At 48.8% G+C, this 22,758-nt stretch overlaps 1 protein-coding gene across 1 annotated transcript in view; it reads left to right on the plus strand.

Moving 5' to 3' along the window:
* CACNA1A (calcium voltage-gated channel subunit alpha1 A) overlaps window positions 1–22,758 on the plus strand; it is a 379,285-nt gene that overhangs the window by 286,467 nt on the left and 70,060 nt on the right. The window contains 8 exon segments of the mRNA XM_021083710.1: window positions 991–1,148; window positions 1,151–1,447; window positions 1,450–1,599; window positions 1,602–1,715; window positions 1,718–1,790; window positions 14,760–15,223; window positions 17,122–17,260; window positions 19,217–19,346. Of these exon segments, the coding sequence (XP_020939369.1) occupies window positions 991–1,148; window positions 1,151–1,447; window positions 1,450–1,599; window positions 1,602–1,715; window positions 1,718–1,790; window positions 14,760–15,223; window positions 17,122–17,260; window positions 19,217–19,346 (1,525 nt within the window).

The raw sequence follows: 22,758 nt of genomic DNA on the forward strand, positions 1-22,758 counted from the left end.
ATAGTGGGGGCTCGACCAGGGTGGGGACAGGGCAGCTAATGGGTATAGGTGAATTCTAGACAAATCATGAAGGTAACTCAGACACAATATGCTGATGGATCAGAGGTGCTAAGGTGGTGAGAGTTAAGGTGTCTTGATTAAAGAAAGATCTGCTAACACTAATACTCTGAATTGTGCCTTTGTTGGGTGGTCCCAGGATTTTGCAAACTGGGGCAGCTCATCATGGGACAATGGGAAGGGCTCTTTCTTTGCCAAAGTACAAGGAGGTAGTGGTGGCAGAGGAGCCCAGGAAGGTACATGCTTAGGCAGCAAAGCCTACAGAAGGTGATGATGATCTGTATAAAACTATCAATATTAAAAAAAAAAAAAACTATCAATACACACAGAACTCCTGGAACAATCTGTATGCTTCAGGCAGGGCTTCAGCCCAGCAATGCCTCCCCTGGTGTTTTGCACCAATGGATAAATAAATACCACCCCCAAGACTCCCAAGTACCCACACAGTGCACACTAGGATTGGTTGTCTCAGAAATTAAAATATTTTGAATATCAGGACCACCTCCAGGAGCCATGTGCTACAATTTCAAGAGAAGTAGTGAGGTCGATGGGGACATACACTTGGGCTGAGACCCCTTTAGACCAAAATGTCTAGCCAGGCCAGGATGCCTTACTGGATTGAGACACCAAGCTGGGCCAAACACCTATAAGGCCCAGATGTCCAGTCAGGTTGAATTTTCCACCTAGGTTGAAACACCTAGGTGAGCAGATACTGAGCCAGGGTAAGATACCCACCGGGGCCAAGATGCCCACCTGAGCCAAGGTACCCACCTGGCTGGAAATGCCCATCTGGGGCAAGATGCCCACTGAGGTGGAGACACCCACTGGATCCAGATGCCCAATTGGGCCAAGACTCCTGTTAGTCCGAGTGGTCCATGCAGACTGCAACACCCAGCAGTGAGTGCCCTTAACCCCTGCGCCCTTCCCTTGCAGGAAGGAGCAACAGAAGAACCAAAAGCCCGCCAAATCCGTGTGGGAGCAGCGGACAAGCGAGATGCGGAAGCAGAACCTACTGGCCAGCCGGGAGGCGCTGTACAACGAGATGGACCCGGACGAGCGCTGGAAGGCCTCCTACGCCCGGCACCTGCGGCCGACATGAAGACCCACCTGGACCGGCCGCTGGTGGTCGATCCCCAGGAGAACCGCAACAACAACACCAACAAGAGCCGGGCGGCCGAGCCCACGGTGGACCAGCGCCTGGGCCAGCAGCGAGCCGAGGACTTCCTCAGGAAACAGGCTCGCTACCACGACCGGGCCCGGGACCCCAGTGGCTCCGTGGGCCTGGACACCCGGAGGCCCTGGGCCGGCAGCCAGGAGGCTGAGCTGAGCAGGGAGGGCCCTTACGGCCGCGAGTCCGACCATCACGCCCGGGAGGGTGGCCTAGAGCAGCCGGCTTCTGGGAGGGCGAGGCAGAGCGGGGCAAGTTGGGGGACCCGCACCGGAGGCACGCGCACCGGCAGGGGGGCAGCCGGGAGAGCCGTAGCGGCTCCCCGCGCACCGGGGCCGACGGGGAGCCCCGCAGGCACCGGGCCCACCGCAGGCCGGCGACGAGGGCCCGGACGACAAGGCCGATCGGAGGTCCCGGCACCGTGAGGGCAGCCGGCCAGCCCGGGAGGGCGAGGGCGAGGGCCCAGATGGCGGCGAGCGGAGGAGGCGGCACCGCACGGGCCTCCGCCCACGTACGACGGGGACGCGCGCAGGGAGGACAAGGAGCGGAGGCACCGGAGGAGGAAGTAAGTGGAAGCAATGTAATAGTAGTAATAATAAGATTGCCGAAGTGGCATCTGCTGTATACCTGGTATACAGCCGCTCGTTTCATCTTCTTGCACCCCGCTGAGATCGAGTGCATTGTCACGGCCCCATTTCACAGATGGGAAAACTGAGAGTTGGAGCAACTTGCTCAAGGTCACACATCTAGTAAGTGGCCTTGACCCCAGGCCATCTGGCGCCAGAAGCTGGAGACGAAGCTCCACATCCTTGTACGGCTCAGGAACATGCCCTAAGAACTTTCCCCCAGAATTACAAGGCTCTTCCTGGTGCTTGCTGTGTGGCCTTCGGCAAGGGACTTCACATCTCTGGGCCTCAGTTTTCTCAATCTGTGAAATGAGGGTAGTGGGATCTAATTGGGTCATTGCTGGAGTTAAATGGTGTAATACATGCAAAGGGCCTGAAAGAGCAGCTGATACATAATATGTACTGTAAATTTAGACCCTTTTTAGCTCTTACTGTCACAATCATTTTTTCCACCTGATGCTATTCCTGGGGGACTTGAAAACCCAGTCTGGGCCCTCAAAAAGGAAGGGAGAGCATGGTTCAAGGCTTTTGGAGGCATCTCCCAGGCCAGCTCCTCACCCAGTCAGAGACAACACCCTCTTTTTCTAACAGTGTTTTGCTACATTCCTTAGAAGATCCTACAGTAATTGCACATTTAGGAGTCCAAGGACTTACGTGTTGAAACAGCTATTGTTCTTTATTTCTTTTTTTTTTTTGTCTTTTGTCTTTTTAGGGCCACGCCCGCGGCATATGGAGGTTCCCAGGCTAGGGGTCTGATCAGAGCTGTTGCTGCTGGCCAACACCAGAGCCACAGCAATGCCAGATCTGAGCCACATCTGCAACCTTCACCACAGTTCACGGCAATGCCAGATCCTTAACCCACTGAGGGAGGCCAGGGATCGAACCTGCAACCTTATGGTTCCTAGTCATATTCATTTCCGCTGTGCCACGATGGGAACTCCTATTTCTTTTGTTAATGTTCTCTTAGTCTTTGTTTATATCACCTGCCACTAGGGCATCGTTTTTTTTTTGTTTGTTTGTTTGTTTTCTTTTTTAAAAGAAACTCTTGGTGTTCTCATTTGTGGCTCAGTCGGTTAAGGACCCAAATGATATCCATGATTACAAGGGTTCAATCCCTGGCCTCAATCAATGGTTTAAGGATCCAGCATTGCCACAAGCTGTGATGTAAGTCGAAGATGCAGCTCAGATCTGGCATTGCTGTGGCAGTGGTGTAGGCTGGCAGCTGCAGCTCCAATTCAACCCCTAACCTGAGAACTTCCACATGCCTCAGGTGTGGCCCTAAAAAAAAAAAAGAAAGAAAGAAATGCCCTTGTAAGTTTTTAGTGTTTTCTTTGTTCAATATTAGGTATTCTTTTTTTTTTTTTCTTCTAGTTTTATTGAGATATAATGGACATATAGCACTATAGGAGTTTAAGGTTCTGCATAATGATTTGACTTACATACATCAGAATCATACTGATTTTTAATGATGTGTTTAAACTGTTCTCTTCTATGCCATATGTACAAAGCTGGCACTTCTCAGAATTGAATGTGTACATGAATCCTCAGGGATCTTGTGAAAATACGGATTCTAATTCAGTAGGTCTCAGGGGCAGCCTAAGATTCTGCATTTCTAAGGAGTTCCCAGGCGAGGCCAGTGCTGATCCAGGGACCCACTTTGAGTAATGAGACTCTAGAGGACAGAGTGAAGCAATTCTGAGCAGCAGACACTTATACACAAAATCACCATGAATGCACCAGGTACAAATGCTAGCTGACTCAGGGTGTAGGCAACTGAAATGACACAGGGGAGTCTCCATCAGTGTGAAATGCTCCAAAATGGGACACTCCGTATGAAATAGAATCTGGGCTTCCTTCAGTTTATCCAGTAGTTTCAATTTTGGGAAGATGCAATGTATTATTTAAAATATGCAAAAAATATTTTATGTTGATATGTAAAACAGAGTTAGGTTAAAACTAAAGGCTCAGGAGTTCCCATTGTGGCTCAGTGGGTTAAGAACCTGACCAGTGTCCATAAGGATTTGGGTTCGATTCCTGGCCTTGCTCAGTAGGTTAAGGATCCTCCATTGTCAAAAGCTGCCACATAGGTCACGGATGCAGGATGCCAGGATGAGCTGCCAGGATGCAGCTCAGATCTGGCATTGCCATGGCTGTGGCATAGGCCAGCAGCTCCGATTCAACCCCTAGCCCTGGAACTTCTATATGTTGCAGGTATGGCCCTAAAAAGAAACCAAGCAAACTATAGTTTGAGATCATTACAAGCAGATTTTTCTTGTGCTACCTGCAAGAGAGCCATTAGAAAGTCATGAAAGAGGATCATTCTTCCCCAGTGAGACTGCCCTGCACATGCGAAGATATTTATATACCTGCCTCCCATTTCCTAAATGTCCACAGTGCTCCCTCAATTATTATGGCATTAGGTCTCCACATAGCTCCACAAGAGCCCCCTGAAAACCATTGTTCCCAAGAAGGGAACAGTGTTCTAGGCTAAGAATAGCGTGTACAAAGGCCCTGAGGTAGAGAAGAAGTTTGGAGGGTGAGGAGAGAATGACAGGCAAAGAAATTGAAGGGAGGGCAGGGCCTTGACTCCTCCTGGGGAAATGGGAGGCTACTGAAGGGATTTTAGGTGGAATAAAGTGTTTAGCACAAGACTCTATAGTTAAGAACCAGTAGGAATTCCCTCTGTGGCACAGTGGGTTAAGGATCTAGCATTACCATAGCCATGGCATAGGTTGCAGCTGAGGCTCAGATTCAACCCTTAGCACTTCCATATGCCATGAATGTGACTAAAAAAAAAAAAAGAAGAACTAATGGATCACTGCTACTATTATTAATACTACTACTAATGCTGTTATCATCTTTGTTATTGGATCTACTCCTGCCGTTGAAAGGGCAGAATGACAGGGACAAGTGTTCCCATTGTGGCACATCGGAAACGTATCTGACTAGGAACCATGAGGTTGTGGGTTCGATCCCTGGTCTCGATCAGTGGGTTAAAGATCTGGCATTGCCGTGAGCTGAGGTGTAGGTCACAGATGTGGCTCGGATCCTGCATTGCTGTGGCTGTGATGTCGGCTGGCAGCTGTAGCTCCAATTGGACCCTTTGCCTGGGAACCTCCATATGCCTAGGTGCGGCCTTAAAAAAAACAAAAACAGGGAGTTCCTGTCGTGGCGCAGTGGTTAACGAATCCGACTAGGAACCATGAGGTTCGGGTTCGGTCCCTGCCCTTGCTCAGTGGGTTAACGATCCAGCGTTGCCGTGAGCTGTGGTGTAGGTTGCAGACTCGGCTCGGATCCCGTGTTGCTGTGGCTCTGGCGTAGGCCGGTGGCTACAGCTCCGATTCAACCCCTAGCCTGGGAACCTCCATATGCTGCGGGAGCGGCCCAAGAAATAGCAACAACAACAACAACAACAACAAAAGACAAAAGACAAAAAACAAAAACAAAACAAAAAAAAAACAAACAAATAAAAAAAAAAAAAAAACAGAAGGACAGGGACAAAGAGGCAGCACAAGGAGTTCCAAATTCCCATCATGGCTCAATGGTAATGAACCCAACTAGTATTCATGAGGACGTGGGTTCAATCCCTGGTGCATACACATGACAGCTTGGATCTGGCATTGCTGTGACTATGGTGTAGGCTGGCAGCTACAACTTTGATTTGACCCCTACCCTGGGAACTTCCATATGCCATGGGCGTGGCCTTAAAAAAAAAAAGGTGGCACAGCCTGATGATGAAGGACCAGGATTCTGGTGTCAGAGGTCGCACTGCTGCCCATCACTTCCTAGCTGTGTGATTTGCAGCATGTCACTTCCCTCTCTGGGCCTCTGTCTCCTCATCTGTAAAGTGGGGATAAGAAGAACAGTACCTCCCTTCTAGGGTAGGCATAAGGTTTGAATGAATTGATACATATAAAATGCTTTAAATGGTGCCTGGCTTATATAAGTGCTCAGTAAACATTAGCTGTTATTAGGATAAATATTATTCGATACTCAATAAATGGCAACTGTTTTTAGTCGTAGCAGTCATAATAAGCATTCAATAACTTTTAGCTATTACCATTATCATCGTTAATATTAAGGCTCTTTCATCAATATACTTTTAAAAAAAACCTTTAGATCCATAGCCTTAGATTGTCCTCTCAAGCTCCTTCTATTTACACACAGGGAGACTAATGCCCAGAGAGAGAAGAGTTTCCCCAAGGGCAGCCAACTGATAGCAGTAGTGTGATAAGAACCCAGCTTTCCTCAGCCCCACAAGTGGCCCCTGTTCTCCCTCCTCTCCAGAAGAAGAAGGTACCTCCCCATTTCCACTCTCAGTCTTCAACAGGAGGGCAGCACCGTTCATTCCTTTATTACTAGACATGTCAAATGTCCTGGCCAGGAGAGGTGCTGTTCATTTGGCTGATTAAAAGTTCTAATGCTCATTGGAGAGTTCCCACTGTGGCAGAATGGGTTCAGTGGCATCTTGGGAGCACTGGGACACAGGTTCGATCCCCAGCCCACTGTGGTAACCCCTGATTGGGTTATAGATCAGGGGTTACCACAGCTGTGATAGAGGTTGAAACTGTGGCTCGATTCTGATCCCTGGCCCAGGAACTCCGTGTGCCCCGGAGCAGCCAAAAAAGAAAAAGAAAAATCTGATGCTCATTGGAAATAAAACTTCATAAAGATTCAGGCACTTTTAGAGAAAAAAAAAAAAAATCCAGAACGAGCCATTCATCCGCTTTTAAAAAACGAGAAAACAAACAAAACAAAGAAAGGCAAAGATAAAATTTTATTCAAAAACATAACGTACTATAACCGAATCATTGCTGTACACCTGAAACCAACACAATATCGTAAATCAACTCTTCTTCAATTTGAAAAAAAAAATGCAATGCTGAGAGGGAAAAAAGAGCACAACATACTAAAAGTACATTTTAGTTCTACATTATGATGACGCCAGTTGTGCATTTCTCCTCTTGTCATTCCTTAGACCTTTCCCCGAACATACTCTGTGCTTCTGGGTTGTCCCACCCCCCCACCCCCCACCCATGCCTGCAGCTTGTGGAAGTTCCTGGGCCAGCGATCGCTGCAATGACAGCACCAGATCCTTAACCCATTTCTCCGTAAGAGGACTCCCATACTCTGCTTTGGATTCTCCAGGGCATTGATAAGTATAATCGTTTTCTTTCCATTCCCCCATCTCCTCCCCTCATTTCTATTTTCATCTCTTCCTCCTCAGTTTCCCCAGCTTTAAATGTCCCCCTCCTCCAAAGCTTTCACTGGCTTACTCCAGTAAAAAGCGAATGGAGGGAATTCCTGTCGTGGCTCAGCGGTAACGAATCTGACTAGTATCACTAGTATCCATGAAGATGTGGTTCCATCCCTGGCCTTGCTCAATGGGTTAATGATCCAGCATTGCCGTGAGCTGTAGTGTAGGTCACAGACATGGCTCGGATCCCTCATTGCTTTGGCTGTGGGATAGAGGGTAAACTGGCAGCTGAAGCTCCAATTCAACCCCTAGCCTAGGAACTTTCATATGCCAAAGGTGCAGCCCTAAGAGACAAAAAAAAAAAAAAATGCCCCTTTCTTAAGTCTTATAACATATAAAACTTAAAAAGTACTGATTTTGTTGGAAAAGTTCCCCTCCTGCCATCAGCTAAAAAGAAAAAAAAGAAATTTTTTAAACAAAGTGGATGGGAGTTCCTGTTCTGGCACAGCGGAAATGAATCCAACTAGGAACCATGAGGTTGCAGGTTCGATCCCTAGCCTTGCTCGATGAGTTAAGGATCTGGCATTGCTGTGAGCCGTGGTGTAGGTCGCAGACATGGCTCAGATCTGGCGTTGCTGTGGCTGTGGTGTAGGCCAGCAGCTGTAGCTCTGATTAGACCCCTATCCTGAGAACTTCCACATGCCACGATCGCAGCCCTAAAAAAAAAAAAAAAAAAAAAAAAAGTGGATGGAGCACATTCTCTTTTGTATCATTAAACAGTTGCCGGCTTCTGAGCCCCCACACTAGCGGCTGAGCCCATGTTACCACCAGGGCCACCAAAGTGAGGATGGAACTTTCTCTGACTCCCACCGTATAAAAAAAATAATAATTATGGATTGCAGGGCATCCACCACTCCCCAGTAGCTAGGCAGTGCCTCCTGCTAGATTTGGCTGAGCAAGGGGACCTTTTGCCAAGACCTGCGCCACCCTTGAATTAATATATCAGCTATTTGCATACTAGTGCCACCTGCTCCCATCACCATGACAACCTACTCCCCAAAAGGAGCAAGAAGAGAGATACTGGATTTCTGAGCCTCACAGTTTATCCTACATAGGGTTGGGGGGGTGAGCTTCATCCATTAACACTCTGGTTCTTACAGCACCCCCAATTTGCCTTAGCTGGTATCCTTGGCACCTCCATTCCATGCACCCCAAGTCATCCATTGCCCCATTTTCCTCACGGAGTGGTGCTATAGCTTAAGATCTCTAGGACCAGAGTTCAGCTCAGCCCTTTCCCATCTAGGGAAATGCCTTTGCCTTTGCCTCTCTGGGCTTTATCTTCCTCATCCATAAAATGAGCCCGATCCTGATACCACCTCAGATGGTGGCTGTGTGGAGACTAAACGAGTTAATACGTGCAGGTCTTAAGGACAGTGGGAGCACAAGGAAGCAGGATCTAGGGACTTGAGCATGCCCCAGGCAAGCTGTCCATAGCCCTTGGCAGAAGGCTGCTGTAGTGATTAGCTGGCAAAGAGATGCGGTACAGGGCAGGCGTTATGCAATCAGCTGCCTATTCCGGGCAGATGATAGCAGATCCCCAAGAGGGAAGGGGGAAGGGGCCCTGACTTCAAAGTTTTCTGCCCCTTTTGAGTTCTCCTTGGAGACGCTCGGAAATGAAACTTGCCGAAGATTGATATTAGGCCTCTGCAGGCTGAGCTTGTTAAAATGCCACAACAAAACTCCATGACAGGCAGAGCTAACAGAAGAAACAAAAGCAAGACAGAATAAAGACCCTCAGATCCCCTTTCTATGCAAACAAGGGGCTCTTGGTCCTGTGCATGAGGCTGTCCCTCGAACAAAACCTACACCTAGGCCTCATCTGCTATGCTATTTAGCACAATCTTTCTGGATGGTGACCAGAGGATTCATATTTGAAATGATAACTTCACTGAGCCTGCTTTTTGGTAGGGGTATCTCTCTACTTAAACAATATATTGGAGTTCCCGTTGTAGCTCAGTGAGTTAGTGTCAGTGAAGATGTGAGTTCGATCCCCAGCCTCACTCAGTAGGTTAAGGATCCAGTGTTGCCGCAAGCTGAGTTGCAGGTCGCAGCTGTGGCTTGGATCCAGTGTTGCGTGGCTGTGGTGCAGGCCAGCAGCCACAGCTCAGATTTAGCCCCTAACCTGGAACTTCCATATGCTGCAGGTATCACCCTAAAACTGTGTGTGTGTGTGTGTGTGTGTGTGTGTGTGTGTGTGTGTGTATGATAAAATATTCCCAGACAGCTTTTCATCTGATGTACAACTTCTAAAAAGGTACCAGGAGTGGGTTAGCATCAGGCATCTCTTTGTGGGCTATGGAAGAGGTTGAGGAAACGTTGGTTGGTTTTCATTTAATTGACAAAATGTATTTCATTTAATCCACACAGAATTCATTTCATTTAAGCCACACCATCGGAGCTGATGTTCACTGTCCAGCCACTGTCTCAGGTTCCCAGGGCTGCAGGCATTGACATTCGTCAGCTGATAGAAGGATCACTCCAATATCTGCCTCCATCTTCACATTTTTCTTTCCTCTGTCTGTCTGTTTCCCCTTCTCTCCTATTCTAAGGACATTTGTCACTGGATTTAGGGTTCACCATCTAATTAAGAATGATCTTATCTGGAGACTCTTAGTTATATCTGCAAAGACCCCTTTTCTAAAAGATAGGGAGGATGTATCTTTTGAGGGGCCACCATTCAACCCACTACAGTCCACCCTCTGAGCCCTCTTCAGGTGCAAAATACATTCACCTCATCCCAACATCCCGAAAAGTCTTAACCCAGCATTGGCTCAAAAATTCCAAATCTCATCATCTGAGTCCAGTATGGGTGAGACTCTAGGTATGAGCCCTTTGGGAGCAAAATTTTCTTCCATGTGTGGACCTGAAAACTTGAAAACAGATTATCTGCTTCCAAAATAACACTGGTGGGACAAGCACAAAATAGACCTTCCTGTTCCAAAAGGGAGAAATTGGAAGTAATAAAGGGCCCCCGGTCCGCAGAAAATTCTAAATCCAGCAGGGCAAATTCCACTAGGTTTCAAGGCCTGGGAGTAATGCTCGTGGCCCTCAGCATATTCACACACTTATTCCTCACAGCAACTCAGTAAGGTTATTGTCACCCTGTTATGGGGGAGAAAGTCACCAGTGGTTACATAACAATAAGCTCTGGGATCTTTACTTTAGTCTCCAAGTTATAGGGAAGGTTCTACTAAGTATTGTCTCCAATTTAAAGATGAGGAAATGGCATTATCTTGTTCTTTTTAATGGCTGAGTAGTATTCCATTGTGTATATGTACCACATCTTTTTAATCCATTCTTAATTCCATGTGCCCAGTGGAATACTATTCAGCCATAAAAAAGAACAAAGTAATGCCAGTTGCAGCAACATGGATGGAACTAGATACTCTCATACAAAGTGAAGTAAGTCAGAAAAAGACAAATACCATTGATATCACTTATATCTTGAATCTAATATATGCTACAAATGAACCAGAAAAGAAACAAATTCATGGTCTTGGAGAACAGACTTGTGGTTGCCAAAGGGGAGGGGGAGGGAATGGGATGGACTGAGAGTTTGGGGTTAGTGGATGCAAACTATTGCATTTGGAGTGGATAAGCAATGAGATCATGCTGTATAGCACAGGGAACTGTATCTAGTCCCTTGTGATGGAATTTGATGGAGAATAATGTGAGAAAAAGAATGTGTACGTGTGTGTGTGAGAGAGACTGGGTCACTTTGCTGTACAGCAAAAATTGACAGAACATTGTAAACCAACTATAATAATTTAAAAAAAAGATAACAAGGGGAGTTCCCGTCGTGGCGCAGTGGTTAACAAATCCGACTAGGAACCATGAGGTTGCGGGTTCGGTCCCTGGCCTTGCTCAGTGGGTTAACGATCCGGCGTTGCCATGAGCTGTGGTGTAGGTTGCAAACTCGGCTCGGATCCCGCGTTGCTGTGGCTCTGGCGTAGGCCGGTGGCTACAGCTCCGATTCAACCCCTAGCCTGGGAACCTCCATATGCCGCAGGAGCGGCCCAAGAAAAGGCAAAAAGACAAAAAAAAAAAAAAAAAAAAAAAAAAGGAACCATGAGGTTGCGGACTCCATCCCTGGCCTTGCTTCGTGGGTTAAGGATCTGGCGTTGCCATGAGCTGTGGTGTAGGTCGCAGGCCCAGCTTGGATCTGATGTTGCTGTGGCTGTGGCTGTGGCTGGCAGCTATGGCTCCAATTTGACCCCTAGCCTGGAAACCTCTATATGCCGCAGATACGGCCCCAAAAAGTAGAGGAAAAAATGCAAAAATGAAACAAGGAATGCGGTGCTGGTGGCTTAGCTAGTGGAAGGTCTCCCAGGGAAGCCAGCATTTTTTGTAATTCCTAAGTGTTAGATAGGTTTAGGGTTCCAGATTGGGTCTAGGGAACCAGGCCCATCCTGTCCAGGAACCAAATTTGGTTCCTTAATTGCATCTAATCTCTCAAGTGTTTGATGAATGGGTACAACCTGAGGGCTGTCTTTTGCTCACTTCCAGTCTCTTGAGTGAGCGTGTGATGGCGACAGCCTGACAAACCATTTTCTAGTGTGCTTGACTCAGCATCTCCGGGCCTCAGTTTCTTCATCTGTATAATGGGGGTAGTAACAATCCAGGCCTCATAGGATCTTTCCAGAAATTGAGTTAAAATAGAACAGATGCTGGCTCACACTATTGACAGTTACAGTGAGTGCCAAGAATTCCCTGCACGCCGCAGCTATGGGCTCCCTCCTGGGAGACCTCACACTGCTTAGTAAGAGAGCTACAGTATCAGGTGGGGGTCAGTATGGGGCCTGGAGCCATGTGGTCTGGGTTCAAGACACCTCTGCCAGCAACTGACCATGTGGCCTTGGGCAAGGCCCTTCCCGTCTCAGGTTGAGAAATGGGGACAGTCATCCCTCATCCATAAAATGGGAATAACACCACCACCCACTCCCCGTGGCTATTCTGAGGATTAAATGAGCTGAACATGTGTCAAGTCTGGCACACAGCAGGTACTCAGTGTGAGCTCTTATGAGATGTGAAGGGCACCGGTTGCAGAATTAAGGATTGCCTTTAAGAAGAGCCAGAGGGAGGAGTTCCCGCTGTGACCACAATGGGATGGACAGCATCTCTGCAGAGCTGGGACACAGGTTCAATCCCTGGCCCGCCACAGTAGGTTAAGGATCCAGCATTGCCATAGCTGTGGCTTAGGTCACAACTGCATCTCAGATCTGATCCCCGGCCTGGGAACTCCATATGCCACAGGGTGGCAAAAAAAAAAAAAAGCCAGAGGGAGAAGTTTTGGACTGCAGAGTCCTCTGAAGAGAGGAGTCATTGAGATTATAAACCACAGATGTCCCGGTGTTTCCAGGAAACAGACTTGGCCAGGGCCAGTCCCTGGGGGTGGAGGAAATAGGAAGCCTTATGGAGCTCGAGTTGTGGCTTAGTGGTAATGAACCTGATTAGTATAGTATCCATGAGAATTCAGGTTCCACCTCTGGCCTCGTTCAGAGGGTTAAGGATCTGGTGTTGCTGTGGCTGTGGTGTAGGTCGCAGCTGCAGATCCAATTTGATCTGTAACCTGGGAATTTCCATATGCCACAGGTGCAGCCCTAAAAAGAAAAAAAGAAAAAAGAAGGGGGCCTCTTAACTGAGGATCCAGGGTCCAGAGGGGTGTCAGAAGGCAGACAGAGCAAACTGGGAGTCAGTTCCATCCAGATCCGTGCACGGGTGGGCAGAGCTGGGGCCAGCCAAGGACATACGGTGAGCAGAGCCTATAGCCTAGAAGGCACCAGCCAGACTCCAGACCCCAGCCACCTCCCAGGGGCCCAGCTCCTGAGGGTCTCTGGCAAGTGGGGGTGAGTATACAGATGGGAGGAGGCAGGAGTTGATGGGAGGTCTGGGCCTGTGGGACTTCTGGGCCTCAGTGTCCTCATCTGAAAAAATGGGGACAGTCATTTATCATTCGACAAGAAATAACCAGGCTCTGTTCTGGGCACTAAACTTGTCTATGAACAAGAGAGACAAAAATAAACCCCCTTCGGAGGTCCCTGGTGACATACTGGTTAAGGATTCAGCATTGAACCTGCTGTGGCTCGGGTTCGATCCCTGGCCACGAAACTTCCGCATGCTGTGGGGGTAGCCAAAAAATAAATAAAAATTAAAAAATTAACTCCTTACCTTGCAGAGCCAATGTCTCAGTGAGCATTGAGGTCAAAAAAGCTCAACAAGGACCTTTAACTTTTTTTTAAGAGTATAGTTGCTTTAATTTATTGTGTCAATTTCTGTTTTAGTATAGCAACCCAGTCGTGCATATACAGACATTCTTTTTCTTATACTATCTTCCATCATGTTCTGTCCCAGGAGATTGCATATAGTTCCCTGTGCTGTACAGTAGGACCTCATTGCTTAGCCATTCTAAATGGAATAGTTGACATCTCCCAACCCCAAACTCCCCATCCATCCCACCCCCCTTAGCAACCACAAGTCCATTCTGTGTGTCTGAATTTGTTTCTGTTTTGTAGATCAATTCATTTGTGCCCAGGCCGTTAACTCTTTTCTCCCTTCCTCCAAATGCACTGAACACTCCTATTCTTTCTTCTCACATCCATCTGCTTGGTGTTAATTGTTTGAGTAATTGAGGCACCAAACTCCCATCCACCTCATCCCCCCACCCCGACCCTGCACTCTCCACCTCCAGCCCCACCAGCCTCCTGAAACTCAAAGAGCTTGTCCCTATCTCAGGGCCTTTGCTCTGGCAGTTCCCCCTACCTGGAATGCTTTGCCCACCACACTTGTACCCCTATGAGAAATTACCTTCTGTGTTCACCAGCTGGGTGGCCTTGGGCAAGAGACTTAACCTCGCTGAGCATCAGTTTTCTCATCTGTAAAATGGTGCTAGTAGTGGGGCCTCTTAGGGCTAAGGACGGAGGGGGTATTCCAAGCCAAGTGCTTAGAAGCACCTGGGGATTTGTGTTACCGTAATGTTTGCTGTTATTATTCTCGTTGTTATTTTTTTTATGTCAGTGTACATATGTTCCCTGCTTACTACAAGCATTTAATGCCATGAGGCAGTTCCCCCCCTAAAGTGATGGTGTCCTTGTGACTGCTTTAGCCGCTCCTGGGAATAGTCTGTGCCCCAGTCCTGCCTCGGAGCTAATGTGGGACACAGAGGCAAGGTCAGGGAAGTTTGGGTCAGAGGATGCAGGCTCTGGCAGAGAGTTTTTTCCCCTCTGATTTCCCCGTGAGGAAGTAGCCTTGACCCCTAGGCAATTATATTCACACGGGGCCTTGATCCCCATGAAGAATGGATCAGGGAGTTCTCACTGCGGTGCAACAGCCTCAGCAGAGTCTCTTGGGAGCACTGGGACGCAGGTTGGATCCCTGGCCCGGCACAGTGGGGTTAGGGATCCAGCATTGCCGAAGCTGCGGCTTAGGTCGCAACTACGACTCAGATCTGATCCGTGGGAACTCCATATGCCGAGGGGCAGCCAAAAGAGAGGGAAAAAAAAAAAAAAACTGACCAGGACCTGGAGAGTTACAGGACACGGCCCTTCCGTGGCCAACCCGTACCTTGAACAGTAGACTCTTAGGCAGGATCCAGAAACGTTCATTCCATTCTAACTCACTTATGGGTTCTTTCTCATTGGCCTGCCTGCCGCAGAGAGAACCAGGGCTCCGGGGTCCCCATGTCGGGCCCCAACCTGTCGACCACCCGGCCGATCCAGCAGGACCTGAGCCGCCAAGACCCACCGCTGGCCGAGGACATCGACAACATGAAGAACAACAAGCTGGCCACCGCGGAGTCAGCCGGTCCCCACGACAGCCTCGGCCATGCTGGCCTGCCCCCGAGCCCGGCCAAGATAGGAAACAGCACCGACCCGGGCCCCACGCCGGCCCCACCCACCACAGCCACCAACCCCCAGAACACCGCCAGCCGCCGGACGCCCAACAACCCGGGGAACCCGTCCAACCCCGGCCCCCCCAAGACCCCCGAGAACAGCCTTATCGTCACCAACCCCAGCAGCACCCAGACCAACTCAGCTAAGACTGCCAGGAAACCCGACCACACCACAGTGGACATTCCCCCAGCCTGCCCAACCCCCCTCAACCACACTGTCGTCCAAGGTATGAGCTCCAGTCTGGCACCTCACTGGGCAGGGCAGCCTGCCTCCTGGGCTCAATCCTCACAGCTCAGCTGGGTGGCCCTGGATGGTGACCCCACCTCTCTGGCCTCAGGTTCTCCCTCTGGAAAATGGGTAGAAACACAGTTCCCGCCCCACAGGGCTGCTGGGAGGATTAAATGAGATGATCTGCTCCATAGCTTAGCAATATTTCCTGCATCCTGATTGCCCCCAGGGCAGCCAGGGAGCCACCATATTTGAGAAGCAGCAGATCCCTCTGATGGAAGTTGGGGGGAGGAGGGGGTCAGTTGGTTCTCTAAGCCAGCGCTGTCCAAATGTGACACAGGCCACCTCTGTAATTTTGAATTTTCTAGCAGTCATGTTCAAAGAAGGAAGGTGGAGTTCCCTGGTGGTCTGGTGGTTAGGATTCGGCACTTTCACTGTTGCTGCCTGCGTTCAGTGCCTGGTGTGAGAACTGAGATCCCACATCAAGCTGCTGCACACCGTGGCCAAAAAAAGGGGGAGAAGAGGAAGGAAGGAAGAAAGAAAGAAATGATTTTAAAAATAAAAAATAGATGAACTGAACCTTAATTGTAAATTGTATTTAGCCCTAAATGCTCTTTATTTATATCCAAAATGTCAACATTTCAACGTGTCAACAGTACCTTTTAAATTATTAATGAGGAGTTCCCATTGTGGCTCAGTGGGAGAGAGAACCCGACACTGTGTCTGTGAGGATGGGGGTTCGATCCCTGGCCTCGCTCAGCAGGTTAAGGAGCCAGCGTTGCTGCAGGCTGCAGTGTAGGTTGCAGATACAGCTCTGATCCAGTGCTTCTGTGGCTGTGGTATAGACCAGTTCAACCCCTAGCCTGGGAACTTCCATGTGCCACAGATGCAGCTGTTAAAAAAAAAAAAAAAAAAAAGAAGAAGTTATTAATGAGCTATTTTACCATCTTTTTCTTGTACTCGGTTCTGGAAATCTGGCAAGTTTTACACCGACAGCCTAGTGCATTTTGGAGTATCCATGTTTCACATGTTGGACAGTGCAGGTCTAGGCCCTGGAGGGACTGTCTGTTTTTGCTCCCCCTTAAACCTCCCCCATGTAAAATCATGATCTGAGAAGCACTAGGAATTTGGGAGTTACCCCCTGATCTTACCATTTTCAGGATGGTAACAGGGGCCCCGTTCCTTTGTGTCAGTTCTGTGTAAGCACTGTCTGAGAGTCTGCTCAGTAAATGCTCACTACAGCCCCACAAGGCAGACCTTGCCATTGTGCCCATTTCACAGATAGAAAAAACTGAGGCTCAGCCTGTCCACAGACACACAGAGCAAGTAGGCTGCAGAATCAATGCTCAGGAGGATGGTGCCTCCCTGCCCCAGTCAGAAGGGTGTTAATGGAGGGAAACTCTGCAGTTTGACTGTAGGAGAGCTCAGTAGTCCCATCTGTACAGTGAGGCTTGGGACCCACCCTGCCTGCCTCTAAGTGACAGTAGGAAGGTCATCAGGGGCTCGGGGCAGGTCCGTTACTATCCCATTAATCACAGACTTGGGGGCAGGTCTGTTAATACCAGACTCACGGCTATAGAGGGGTTAAAAGCAAGCAATCTGGGAGCAGGCTGACCAGGTTCAAATCCTAGCTTTGCCAAAGCCCAGCCACGTGACCTTAGGCAAGTCATGTCACCTCTCTGTGCCTCAGCTTCCTCGTCTATAATAAAGTGGGGAATCATAGAGTACCAACCTCTTAGGGTCATGTGAAGATTAGATGGCTGAAGAGGGGGCCTGGCACATAATAGGCACTTTCTCAGTGTCAGCTGCTTTTCACCTGCTCTGGGGAGTGGACAGGAGACCAGAGACTTGTGGGAAACCGTGGAGGGAGCCCTGTGTTGGTTCTTGTCCCAACAGTGAACAAAAACGCCAACCCAGACCCACTGCCAAAAAAGGAGGAAGAGAAGAAAGAGGAGGAGGAAGACGACCCCGGGGAAGACGGCCCCAAGCCCATGCCCCCCTACAGCTCCATGTTTATCCTCTCCACCACCAACCCGTGAGTATGGCCCATGGCCAGGGCAGGGGGCTCAGGGCTTCCACTGACAAGGGGTAATGGGGATGACTTGCCTCTAGGACCACAATTAGTCCATAGGAGACTTTGAGCAAGTTTTTAAATGATGCCCTGCAGAGTTCCCGTTGTGGCTCAGTAGTTACAAACCCCACTAGTATCCACGAGAACACAGGTTTGATCCCTGGCCTCACTCAGTGGGTTTAAGGATCAGGCTTTGCCATGAGCTGTGGTATAGGTTGAGATGTGGCTCAGATCTGGTGTTGTTGTGGCTGTGGCTTAGGCCGGCAGCTACAGTTCAGATTTGACCCCTAGCCTGGAAACTTCTATATGCTGCGGGTGCAGCCCTAAAAGACCAAAAAAAAAAAAAAAAAAAAAAAAAAAAAGGTGCCACTTTCTTAAGTCATATAAAATATAAAACTTATAAAGTACTGATTTTGTTGGAAAAGACCCCTTCCTGCCATCAGCTGGAAAATCATAAATATCCAAATCTACACAGACTGTGATGTGAGAGATATCAAAATGGCTGCCTTGTGCAGTGCACAACCTGTACAACCATACATGGCAGCCCTGGTCCCTGAGCTCTGCTCCACAGAGGTATGGAAGGGAAGATGGTCTCTGAGTTCCCAGAAGGGAAGATGGTCTCTGAGTTCCATGGCCCTCTGTCTTGGCATCCTTGAGAAGGATGGATTATTTAGGAAAGACATTTATCACATTTATGTCTTGGTGGCTCAGAAGTTGTTTTTCCAAAGGGTATTTCTTGAAACCCTGGTTCTCCAAATGCTTCTTGACAAAGAAGAGTCATGTCAAATAAGCCGCAGGGGAAACTGCTTTCTCTAACCTGCCTCTTGGAGTCTCACCGTGTGCATTTAATTTTTTCACTTGGTTCACTTTCTGTTTTACTAAAGAAATACTTATGTGGCACTTACTCAGCACCAGGCACTATTCTGAATGCTTTACACATTAAAAAAAATTTTTTTTCTCATAATAACCCTATAGGGTTTGGTACTGTGTTTATCCCCATTTGACAGATGAAGAAACTGAGGTTCAGAGAAGTGAAGTCACCTGGCCCAAAGTCATAAGCAAGCAAGCCAGAGAGCCCAGACAGACTGACTCCAGTATCTCTGTTCTTAGCCATTCGACCCTGTGCCATTCATACAGTTTCATGACAAATTTATCGTAATTAGTTCCACTTAAGAGGTTAAATACTCAGGTATTATCTCATTAGCACATTAAAGACTCTGATAAGGCCTGCAATTTAAAATTTAAGTAACTTTTTGGAGCCTCTACCATGTACCAGGTATATATATTCACTCTTTTGATCCTCACATTCTTGTGAGTTAGGCACTATTTTTAAGGTCATTTCACAGATGAGAGCACTCAGATACAGTAACTTGCCTAAGGTCACTCAAATAATTTTAAAAAAAAAAATCTAGGAAGTTCCCTTCTGGGGCAGCAAGTTAAGGATACAGCATTGCTGCAGCTTGGTGCAGACCACAACTGTTGCGTGGGTTTGAGCCCACGGCCCAGGAACGTCCACTTGCTGTGGATGTGGCCAAAAAAAAAAAAAAAAAGAAAGAAAGAAAGAAAAGAAATCTTCTTAACCCCAAATTTCCCAATTTTGTTTGACCACGTGACATTTTTTTCACCTACTGCAGAATCAAGGACAATGCTTCTTGAACTCATCCTGTGAATGGATGTCCCAGGGGTGTTGTTTGGAAGCAAGAGGAATTTATAAGCAGAGATGTGAACACCTTCCCTCACTGAGGCCTCCCCTGCCTCAAGAGGGCCGTCAGATATAGGAACCTGACACTTTTCTGGGTGTGGGATCTTGGGAGTTAGAGATCTCGGGTAGTGGTGGGTGACATAAGGAGATTACCGAAGGAGAGGGCACGGTAGCCTGTGGTCTGAGTGGACGTCTGCACACCCACCTCTCCCCAACAGCCTTCGCCGCCTGTGCCATTACATCCTGAACCTGCGCTACTTTGAGATGTGCATCCTCATGGTCATTGCCATGAGCAGCATCGCCCTGGCGGCCGAGGACCCTGTGCAGCCCAACGCACCTCGGAACAACGTGAGTGGCACCCAGCAGGCTCCTTCCCAGCCCTGCTCCTCTGGCACGGGCCACTTCCTCCTGCATTCTAGAAGCTGATAGCCTGGGTGGAAGGGATGTCAGGGGTGACCCTGGACACAGGCCCCAGGGGAACTTTGGTTCTTAAGGGATTTCTGGAGGAAGGATAGTCCTTGAGACTCTGTGTGTCTGGTGGGGAAGAGGTGGCTTTGAGTGGCTGGAGCTGAAAATTGCTGGAATCTCTGGCTGGGGCAGGTTGGGGTGGGAGTGGAGGAGGCTGGCAGAGTGTAGAGGTGCACAAGCTCCGAGTGGAATGTGGGGGGTACCGAGACCTCCCCTCTGCAGCCAAGTCTCACCAAACAGACTTTTTTTCTCTTTTTTAGGGCCACACTTGGGGCAATATGGAAGTTCCCGGGCTAGGAGTCAAATTGGAGCTGCAGCTGCCAATTTGCACCACAACTCATGGCAACCCCGGATCCTTAACCCACTGAATGAGGCCAGGGATGGAACCCTCAACCTCATGGATATTAGTTGGGTTCTTAACCCACTGAGCTACAATGGGAACTCCCAGACTTTTTTGTTTTCACGTGAAGCCTTGAAAGAAAAAATTATTTTGACTTGGAAGCATATGTGCCTAAACTTTTAGCTTTGGGGAGAGCTGAAAAGCTTCGGGGGCCCAGAATCTGCTAACAGCCCCTGTCAATTGAGTGCTTGCTGTGTTCCCAGCACAACCCTGGACACTTGAAATATCCCTATTGGGCAAATGAGGAAACTGAGGCCCAGGGAGTTTAAGTGACCTGTCCGGGGTCACACAGCAGAATTCCAGTTCTGCCTCCCCTAGATTTCCTACTGCTTCCCCCCCAGCCATCTGTTTTTGAGAACTACTGTGTGCAGGTCACCCCTTGAGTCCTGCCAAGGAAGAGTGAGTGTTGGCCATAGTTGAGAGGGGAAACCAAGGCATCAATGGGGAGTAAGGCGTGGCAGAGGCTGGGCTGGTGGCCACGCCTTCTTCCCCAGCTCCTTCCTCTACCCCCATCGCACACAAGCCTCCCCACCACTGCAGAGCCAAAGGTACATTTTCCACTGGGAGCCCGGCCCTGCTGCCCTTGCTAAGTAGGTTAGGAGCCTTGGCGAGGCTGGCAGGTCCCATAAATCAAGCCAGGTCCGCAGCTTACTTTGCACTTTCCCTTCCTTCGCAGGCCTGGCAGGCCCCCTGGGGACCCGATGGGGAAGATAGAAGGAAATAATTAGAGCAAGGCTCCCGAAGGATACTGGGACCAGGGCAGGACAGAGGCTGCACTCCGATACCTCCTGCTGCCCAGTGTCCCCAAGGGAGCCAGGATCGTGGAGGGGGCGTCCCAAAAGAGGTCAGCAGACCCCTTGCCAATTCTAAGAGGTGGAAGTAGGCTTTATCTCTGGCAAGGAGTGGGTGGGGATCCTGGGGCCGGAGACCAGCCCCATGGGGCTTTTGCAAAGTGCTGGATCCTCTGATAGCCTCCCCCCACCTGCCCCACCTCATCTCACAATTGCAACATCTCTCCTCAAAGCCCTCCCCTATTCAGAAAGTACCATGGCCCCATACTGGCCGCTGATGCCCCAGAACTCCTCCCTGAGTTCTTTTCAGGAGCTGATCTAGAATGGGCCTCAAGAATTCCTGCTGTGGCACAGTGGGTTAATAATCAGCTTGGCTCTGTGGCATTGCTGGTTCAGTGTCCGGCCTGGTTCGATGCCCAGCCAGGCGCATAGATCGGATTCAGTCCCTGGCTGAGGAACTTCCATATGCCATGGGTGGGGCCAAAAACAGAGAGGAAAAAAAAAAATAGAAAAGTGGGGCCTTAGAAAAGTGTGAAGAACATGTGATCCAGAGTTTATCAAGGTTTTTGTTTTGTTTTGTTTTGTTTTGTTTTGTCTTTTTAGGGCTGCACCCACAGCATATGGAATTTCCCAGGGCACAGCAAGGCCAGATCCGAGCCACATCTGTGACCTACACCGCAGTTCATGGCAATGCCAGATCCTTAATCCACTGAGTGAGGCCAGGGATCGAACCTGAATCCTAATGGCTAGTAAGGTTCATTTTCTGCTGAGCTGCAACAGGAACTCCTAGCAAGGATTTTAAAGCACGCACACCCATGTAAGCATCACCCAAAGCTAGAAAGAGAACATAACTTCCCCCGACCACAGGCACCTCCTCCATTACCCCCTGTTGTCAACAGTGCCTCTGCAGCTGGGTTCACAAGTGGGAACAATGTCTGCAGACACATTTGGGTGTCATGAGTTGGGGTGGGTCAGGGATTGCTACTGGCATCAAGAAGGGGATGCAGCAGGGACACCGTTCATCACCCTGCAGTGCACAGGGCAGCCCCTCCGCAGAGAATAACCTGCCCCCTATTGTCAACAATGCTGAGCTTGAAAAACCCTACCCTAGAGGCATCCACAGCTCCAACTTCTGGAAGGAGCATTTCTTAGCTCCTCTCATTTTCCTACCTGTGCATGCATCCTTGAACATAGAAAATGAATTTTTGCCTGTTTCTAACAGATGGAATAATTCTTTGCCTCTCTTCTGTCACCCAACATTGTGTCCCCCATGAGATGAGCATATATTGCTGTGGATAGTGATGGTCATTCTTTTCCATTGCTGTTTAATATTCCACTGTGCGGCATAATTTGTTTATCCATCTTCCTGTTGACAGTTATTCTGATTGTCTGCAGTTTAGACAGCTGTCACCACATCCCTTACCCCCCAACATGTCTCCTGGGGCACCTAATCATGACTTTCTCCAGGGTACATAATCAGAAATGGAGGAGTTCCTGTTGTGGCTCAGTGGTTAACGAATCCAACTAGGAACAATGAGGTTGCAGGTTTGATCCCTGGCTTTGCTCAGTAGGTTAAGGATCCAGCGTTGCTGTGAGCTATGGTGTAGGCTGGCAGCTACAGCTCCAATTCAGCCCCTAACCTGGGAACCTCCATGTGCCACGTGTTTGGCCCTGAAAAGACAAAGACAAAAAAAAAAAAAAAACCAACATAGTGTCCGTGAAGATGTGAGTTTGATCTCTGGACTTGCTCAGTGGGTTAAGTGTCCAGCATTGCCCCAGGCATGCTGTAGGTCAGTGATGCAGCTCAGATCTTGCATTGCTGTGGCTGTGGTGCAGGCCAGCACCTGCAGCTCCGATTTGACCCCTAGCCTGGGAACTTCCATATGCCACAGGTGCAGCCCTAAAAAGAAAAAAAAAAAGACATAGGTGGAATTTCTGGATCATAGAATTTGCATATGGTCAGTCCCACCCAGTGCAGCCAGAATGTTTACTGGGTCATACAGTGACATTTGCACCAGCATCATAGGAGGGTCCCACTGCAGCACAGTCTTGTCAACACTTGGTGCTGTCAGCCCTTTGATTTAGCCAACCTGGTGGGTGT

Source organism: Sus scrofa, chromosome 2, assembly GCF_000003025.6.
Source record: "Sus scrofa isolate TJ Tabasco breed Duroc chromosome 2, Sscrofa11.1, whole genome shotgun sequence".
NCBI lineage: Eukaryota > Metazoa > Chordata > Mammalia > Artiodactyla > Suidae > Sus > Sus scrofa.